This window comes from Mus pahari, chromosome 1 (assembly GCF_900095145.1).
Source record: "Mus pahari chromosome 1, PAHARI_EIJ_v1.1, whole genome shotgun sequence".
Lineage (NCBI taxonomy): Eukaryota > Metazoa > Chordata > Mammalia > Rodentia > Muridae > Mus > Mus pahari.
In genome coordinates, this window is record NC_034590.1 from 74275007 (window position 1) to 74283961 (window position 8955).

Genomic DNA, 8955 nt, shown 5'->3' on the forward strand with positions numbered 1-8955 from the left:
GATACCCTTGGTCCAGTGAAGGCTCGATTCCCCAATGTAGTGGGGTGTTAGTGAGGTGAAGTGGGAGTGGGTGGGGAGGTGGGAGAGCACCCTCATAGAAGCAAGGGGAGGGGTGATGGGAAAGGGGTATTCTGGAAGGGGAAACCAAAAAGAGGATAGCAGTTGATATGTAAATATATAAAATATCCAATAAAAAGTAAATTATTAAAAAATGTGCATTTTACTTTACAACATACTTCTTTATTTCTTCTTTTCTCTATGTTGATTAACAGCATAACGATATTTTTATCAAATTATATCAAATAATTTGTGAACTTCATTCATCACACATTATTCTCTGGGAAGAAATCTCTATTTTATGCATTTATTTCTTTATGCACATATCTAACAAAAAACAGTTTAGATTGTGGGACCATTGTTCTGTCTATGTTTTCTCTCTTGAGCCACCACTTTTTCCTAATTGGAGGCAAACGCAGTAACTCTATATTCCATTGTACTTGAATGATGTTTTACTCAACAAAAATTGGTTATATAATATGCTGAAAACATATTTATACCTATCATTGAATCTAAGATTGAATTAATGAAATAAAATATAAATTCTGTTGTTATGTAATACATCATTTTGTAACTGGAAGAGAACAAAAATAGTCATCCTTATAAAACATTACTTTGAGATAATAAAGAATCATTTGTATATATACATTGTGTATGAATATAAAAATGCATACACATATATATTATTTCCTATAGATTTAATTAATGTTCTTATTATCAAGGTTTACCCCAAATGCAATAAATTCTGCTAGGTAAATTTCAGTAATTACAATATAAGTGTCCACTTATATGTCTCATTTTGTTTAGACCTCAGTGTGCTAGTTATTTTGAAGTATGGCCAGTTATGTCATCCTTATTTGAACTTTTAATTTTATTTTATTTTAAATTTTCTGTTTTTTTATTGGATAATTTCTTTATTTACATTTGAAATGTGATCCCCTTTCCTGGTTCTACCCTCCTCTGGAAACTCCTACCCGTCCCCCCTCACCCTGCTTATGCAAGGGTTTTCCAGCACCCACCCACCCACTCCTGCCTCCAGGTCCTTTCTTGCTCCTCCTAAGGACAAGCTTTCCTTTGTGAGGTAAATGTGTCTCTAATAAACAGGTTTAATTATAATAATTTCATGAATATTTAATCATTTATAAATATATCTATTATATTAATCACACATTGAATGTCTCCAAACATTCCTATCCTGACTTGTTCTGGGGGATAGCTGTGTGTTCATGATTTGAGTAATCTGAAAGGAATGAAATCTTCCTAATTGAATATATTGATGATCATTATCTGATTATCTTTAACATAGTAATACACTAGAGTGAATTTAAGATTTTTTATCTTGTTTCTTGATTTGTTTACAATTCATTAATTTCTTCTTTTTTATGTATTTCCCCACAGTTTCATTGAAAGTTGTTCATAAAATGATAAAGAATAAAGGAACCTGAAATATGAACAGAAACTAGAAGACATATGTCATATATGTGAATAGAACTCAAGATAGGTGAAGATAGGTTAAGGAAGAGAATGTTTTTGTGTGAAAGATAAAGAGTATGTATGCTGAGTCCTAATAGTGTGGCATAAGCACTCATTAGCTCTGTGGTGATCCTTGGTGTGCCAGAACCATGATCCACAAGATGCAGATAGCCAAAAGCAGCAGTGAATGTGGTCCAATTGCAGTTGTAATCTTACATAAAACATTATCAGAGTTCTATATGTGATTTTATTCTAACTTGGTGCATAGTTCTCAATCATAAATTCTGTAGATCACAATATAATCCAGAGAAGACAAAATGTTAGATGGCTGGTTAGCTGGACCATTGTTAACTACACTAGTGTCAAACAAACAAACAAACAAACAAACAAATCCAGTATCAAAATGCAAAACTGACATGGCATTCTTCAAAATAGGAAATACCTATATTTTTATATCAGTGAATTTTCAAATGAATTACTCAATTAAGGAAAAGGGATCCTTTTTAACTATAAGTTTTATATTAAAATAGTCTATAGGTAATGGTTAGCACTAACTCAATAGGTACAGTTCCTCAAAAACAGCAGGTTTCTGACCACTACATCTCCAGATCTTGAAGAAGAGACCTGGGTTTGAACATCAGAAATGAATAGGGGAAGTGATTGATCATAGGCAAAGCCTGCCAGAGCCTCTGGGGTCTAAAACAAAAGAAATACATATAAGACATGTAATGAAGGGTCGCAGTCTTACTCTTAGCCAACTGCGAGTATTCACATGTAATCTAATAAAATAATCATACTGTTGTCTTCTTTTTATTTATGTGTTGTTGTTGTTGTCCTTTGGCAGGTACAGAACTAGTAGGCAAAATAAAGATGACAACATCTTCCACCACTTTAAATTACACCAATGTCAGAGACATCTGGTACACCATGATTGGGATCCCAGGACTGGAAGATGCACACACATGGATCTCCATCCCCATCTGTTCAATGTACATAGTGGCCATTGCAGGCAATGCACTGCTATTATTCCTGATCATCACTGAACGCAGCCTTCATGAACCCATGTACCTTTTCCTGTCTATGTTGGCATTCGCTGATATCTTTCTGTCTACAGTCACAACACCAAAAATGTTAGCAATCTTCTGGTTCCAAGCTTCAGGTATCTCTTTTGCTAGCTGTGTATCGCAAATGTTTTTTCTCCACTTCATATTTGTGGCAGAATCTGCAATACTGCTGGCTATGGCATTTGACCGTTATGTGGCCATCTGCTATCCACTAAGATACACCACCATTTTAACCCCATCTGTCATCATCAAAATGGGCATTGCATCTGTGATTAGAAGCTTCTTCATCTGCTTCCCCCTGATCTTTCTTGTATATAGGCTCACCTATTGTGGAAAGAGCATCATTCGTCACTCATACTGTGAACACATGGGCATTGCCAGGTTGGCCTGTGACAGCATCAAGGTCAATATTTACTATGGCATGATAGTGGCTCTATTTTCCATATGCCTAGATGTAGTGCTGATCATTGTCTCATATGCCCTCATCCTTTGTGCTGTGTTTAGAATTCCTTCTCGAGATGCCCGACTCAAGGCTCTAGGTACTTGTGGTTCCCATGTCTGTGTTATTCTTCTGTTCTATACACCAGCATTTTTTTCTTTCTTTGCTCATCGTTTTGGGGGTCACAGTATACCACTGCATGTGCACATTCTCCTTGCCAACCTCTATGTGGTCGTACCACCCTCTGTCAACCCCATCATTTATGGAGTGAAGACTAAACAAATTCAGGAGAGGGTTATCCAAGTCTTTTCTTTGGGCAAGTAATTTTGTTCATCTAATCCAAACAGATTGATTCTGTTCTTTCTATTTTCCCAATAAAATATATAACTAAAGAGTATTTGAAATTACAATATAAATGTTAAATCAAGTCACCATTTCTGAGGGCAATTACAGCAATTTTGAGCATGAAAAAATATGAGTAAATTATGCTCAGAATGTATTTTGTTTAGAAAAAGAATACATTGCTTTATGTGCTACTTTCATCTTTGTTTAGCATATGTAATTCATACTATTTCAAAAATTTTCAATTTTATGTTGACACATAAAATGGGAAAATTGATACAACCCTTGTTCATACATATATGGAACAAATTGATACAGAATCCTATATACTTTTGCCTTTTTCCCATTTTTTTCTAAAACTGGGTAATGAAGAATACTTAATGTCCAAAACATTTTTTCATATTATCACAATATATCAGTCACAGGGCATTTCACTTTCAAGTCTTGTATTTGAAATTTTTGGTTCAAGTTAAGAGTATTTTATCTTCTTTCATTCTTATACATTCATCTCCGATTTTCTCTGATAGATGGGTGGATAGATAGACAGACAAACAAACAAAAGTATCCTACATAAAACTCCTAAACTAGTGTCAGGTATAAAATGAAAATAATAACTTTGTTTATTGTTATTATTTTAAAATGAGTATGAATCTGATAATTCTACAGATTTATTTTTGTGTTCCTTCTTTAACAGAAGATAATATTAGAGTATGCAAATGTTAAATATCTTCACTGCAAACATAGTAGAAAGACTGTCAGAGATAGATTTTAGCCACGTTACATTGTAATATAATTACAACAATTGAAATGGAATAAAGTCCCTAATTTTCTCTGTAACTAAATGTCAGGAGAGCAGCTATACTCTTGGCCATTGTGTTATGGCACTGCCAGCTGCAGAATTTTCATAGAGCAATACATACAATTAGTGGTAACAGTACAATATTTATCAGAGAGAAAGTATGATGGAATTTCAGAGAACATTTAAAAATTCTAGGTAATTATATACAGAGGAGGCTAACATATTCACTTGTACAAATCTGTTAACAAAATCACTAACCTCTGTGTACTTGTTCACATCATGGAACATGATCATGAACTAGAAATGTCATAAATGTTCATGAATAACTTGTTTCAATATGACCCAAATTATAGGATGGTAAAACTGTCACAATATAAATCACAGCTAAGTGTACACATGGAAATATTATACATTTACAGAAAATCAAAAGGATATAAATAAAATTAGGTTTATGTAGGACTGCATATATCCATCTAAAACAGTATGTTTATTTTGTTTATATAAAGTATGGAAGAGTAAATAAGATTTCATTTGTAATTTAGAATTTTTTTCCCATTTTTACTTTGTTTTCTTTTTTTCATTTCTCTCTCTTTTTTTAATTAGATATTTTCTTTATTTACATTTCAAATGCTATCCCAAAAGTTCCCTATACCCTCACCCCGCCCCTGCTCCCCTACCCACCCACTCCCACTTCTTGACCCTGGCATTCCCCTGTGCTGGGTCATATAAAGTTTGCAAGACCAAGGGGCCTCTCTTCCCAATGATGGCNGANTAGGCCATCTTCTGCTACATATNCAGCTAGAGANANGAGCTNAGGGGGTACTGGTNAGTTCATATTGTTGTTCCACCTACAGGGTTGCATCCCCCTTCAACTACTTGGGTACTTTCTCTAGTTCCTCCACTGGGGACCCTGTGTTCCAACCAATAGCTGACTGTGAGCATCCACTTCGGTGTTTGCTAGGCACTGGCATAGCCTCACAAGAGGCCACTATATCAGGGTCCCTTCAGCAGAATCTTGCTGGCATGTGCATTAGTATCTGGGTTTGGTGGCTGATGGTGGGATGGCTTCCCGGATGGGGTAGTCTCTGGATAGTCCACCCTTTCATCTTAGCTCTAAATTTTGTCTCTGTATCAATATCCTTTCATGGGTATTTTGTTCCGTATCTGAAGAGGAATGAAGTATCCACACGATGGTCTTCCTTCTTGGTTTTCTTGTGTTTTGCAAAATGTACCTTGGGTACTCTAAGTTTCTAGTGACTTCTTTTGTGATTGGGTTATCTCACTAAGGATGATATCCTCCAGATACATCCATTTGCCCAAGAATTTCATAAATTCATTGTTTTTCATAGCTGAGCACTACTCCATTGTATAAATGTACCACAGTTTCTGTATCCATTCATCTATTGAGGGACATCTGGGTTTTTTCCAGCTTCTGGCTATTATAAATAAGGCTGCTATGAACATAGTGGAACATGTGTCCTTATTACCAGTTGGAAGATCTTCTGGGTACATGCCCAGAAGAGGTATTGCTGAATCTTCCGGTAGTACTATGTCCAATTTTCTGAGCAACTGCCAGAATGATTTCCAGAGTGGTTGTACAAGNTTGCAATCCCACCAGAAAGGGAAGAGTGTTCCTCTTTCTCCACAACCTCGCCAGCATCTGCTGTCACCTGAATTTTTAATCTTAGCCATTTTGACTGGAGTGAGATGGTATCTCAGGGTTGTTTTGATTTGCATTTCCCTGATGATTAAGGATGCTGAACATTTTTTCAGGTGTTTCTTAGCCATTCTGTATTCTTCATTTCTCCTGCATTTCTTTAAGTGAATTATTAATGCCCTTCTTAAAGTCTTCTACCGTCATCATGAGGTATGCCTTTAAATCCGATTCTTGCTTTTCGGGTATGTTGGGGTATCCAGGACTGACTGAGGTGGGCATGCTAGGTTCTGATGATGGTGAGTGGTCTTGGTTTCTGTTAGTAAGATTCCTACGTTTGCCTTTCACCATCTGGTGATCTCTGCAGTTAGTTGTTATAGTTGTCTCTGNTTGGAGCTTGTTCCTCCTGTGATTCTGTTAGCCTCTGTCAACAGTCCTGGGAGTCCAGCTCTCTCCTGAGTCTCAGTGGTCAGATTACTCTCTGCGGGCAAGCTCACCTCTAGCAGGGAAGGTGCACAGAGGCCTGGCGTTCAGATCTGCCTCCTGCCTGAAGATGTAGGCCCAAAACAGGGCCTGTCCCAGAAGATGTGTTGCCTCTGCAGTTTATTCACTCACCTGCACAGACTAGACACTGAGGGACCCTGGACACAATATGACTCTCTCACCTGCTCTGGCCAACAGAGCCCTCACAGGTGGCCACCTTTCCTCTGGTGAGGAAGGTGCCCAAATTTCTGGAGTCTGAAACAGGGTCTGTTCCAGAAGCTAGGTTGCTTCTGTCTGTCCCAAAGCTGTGTAGCTTCTGTGGTCCACACTCTCACCAGTACAGACTGGAATCTATGTGAACAGGAGCAAAGATGGCTCCCTTACCAGCTCAGGCAGTGAGAGCCCTTCTGGGCAGACATCTCTCCTCTGGCCAGTTGTGCCAGCACCATTTGTTGAAAAAATATGGAACGCTTCACGAACTTGCGTGTCATCCTTGTGCAGGGGCCATGCTAATCTTCTCTGTATCATTCCAATTTTAGTATACGAGTTGCCGAAGCGAGCACTAAAATCATGTTTTAACTATTTATTTGGTGTTGTTCCTCACTGAAAAGGTGACATTTGGGGACTATTGAGCTTGGGAAAACAAATAGAATGCTCCCGTGGATTATATTTATTGTCAGTTTATTGTCAATGACAAGAAAACAAAATGCATTTATTTCTACAGAATTGATATTTAACAACTTATTTTTCATAACTCAAATTTTATCTATAACAAATATTTTCCAAAGTTTCTTTAAAAATGATTTTACCTTTTACAGACTGAGAATAAGGTTTGAAATTGATGTTTCCAATCACAAATTTCTGAGAACCAATAGTATTGCTGTAGTTCTAAGAAGATAAATTATTGATCTTGCAAATATAAAAAAAAAAAAGAGCTGTACAAAGAAACAAATCTTTGATACACTGTGATATATAGAGAATGCTGATTCCTTGCATGTGTATAAGGAAATTACATGGGATTTAAATGTCTACCATTCTATTAAGAGAAGAAAAGAACCCAATTCTACATGGCCTGAGTCAGTGAGTTCTCCCTGTGCCCTGCTACCATATTGAAATATCTTTTAACTCACAAGGCACACAATAGTTTTAGAGAAACAATGTAGGTGATATTTTTTAAAAGCCCCCTAGATATGAGAAATAGCTAGGAAGCAACCCTTGAGTAATAGGTCTCTGGTTACTTGTGATCAATATTTTTTTTAAAAAGATACTACAGATTAAACTATTTCTAGGTCATTCTGTCAGAATATTTACAATGTGACTTGTTAGTGCTGGTAGGATTTTTGGATTAATCCATGAAATGGACTCTGAATGATAGTCTTTCTGTGAACCTAGTCCAACCTTTAGTGGGCCTCTTTTGTCATTTCTTTGCTTGTTTTATTTTCCATTGGCTGGTTATTGTTAGGCCTTAATTAAAGATCCAGGGCTCAAAAGACCATGATCATTTTCCTATATACCATCTTGGAGAATCATTGGCCCATCCACCCACATAGCCACATAACTGTACTCTGCTAAGCAATTATGTTTTGTTTGTTTGTTTGTTTGTAGTAGTATTCTGTCTCTCTGATTGATTGTTCCTTGATTCTGGGTTATTGGTTATGTAGCCAGACATTGTTTCAGGAAAAAATCTTTTTATCATCTTAATACAGGCCCCTCATTTCTAATGGATAACTCTCCGTGATTCACAACACTTTTTTTCTCAATTAGGCATCTTCTAGAAGCATTGAATTTTTGTTTTTACTAACTTACATAAAATTTCTATGTCATATATTTCTAATAGCCCTTACACTCATCCCCAGCTCCCTCCTCAACAAACTTCATTCTCTCTCTCTCTCTCTCTCTCTCTCTCTCTCTCTCTCTCTCTCTCTCTCTCATGAAACTAAACAAAAACTGAAACTCAAATAAAAACAGTAAGACACATATGCATATACAAATACACATACACACATACACACACTCACACAAACACTGCAGTAATACAGGTGTCTTACTTTTCTAAAATGTCTCTAGAGTCAGTTGAAACTACTCATGTTCCCTACTTTACTGTGTACTGAAATTTTCCTCTTTACTTAATTTTCCTGTTTTGGTATCCCTGATGTAAAGAGTTACCTCACTCAGGATACTTGATTTTAGCTTTATCCATGTACTTGCAAATTTCAAAATTTCATTCTCCTAAATAGTCAAGATACTGGAGGTCCCAGGGTGTTTAGAGGTCTGGTTGGATGGGGTTGGGTGGTGGGGACATCCTCCTCATGGATACAGGTGGGGAGGAGGTATGGGATGTAGAACAATCGGAGGGTGGATGGGGCAGGGATAAAATCTGGAGTGTAAATAAATAAATAAATAAATAAATAAATAAATAGGAGATTAAATTAAAAAAATAAAAATGAAATCGGGAGTGTGCCATGGACTGGGCTCAATCGCCCCCCCTCAATCCATGGGAATCAGAGTCTCAGACAGATGGGCCTAGAGTCGGCAAGAACTGACAGACAGACGCAGACAGGAGACTGTTGGATCTGAATGTAATGTCCAAAGGAACACCAGACTTTTTTATACAGAAGAAAAACAAGAAAAGCCAGGGGAACAC

General features: G+C 36.9%; 1 protein-coding gene and 1 non-coding gene across 2 annotated transcripts; one reads left to right on the forward strand and one right to left on the reverse strand.

Annotated features, from left to right (window-relative positions):
* The first annotated feature begins 2400 nt into the window (after positions 1 to 2400).
* On the forward strand, positions 2401 to 3357 carry LOC110327596 (olfactory receptor 52Z1-like). Its single transcript, XM_021206676.1, has one exon. It carries the CDS (start codon positions 2401 to 2403, stop codon positions 3355 to 3357), a length of 957 nt encoding a protein of 318 aa, XP_021062335.1.
* A 3410-nt stretch (positions 3358 to 6767) lies between these two features.
* On the reverse strand, positions 6768 to 6874 carry LOC115063057. Its single transcript, XR_003842937.1, has one exon. It is a non-coding gene; the product is annotated as a U6 spliceosomal RNA (small nuclear RNA).
* Between the last annotated feature and the right edge of the window lie 2081 nt (positions 6875 to 8955).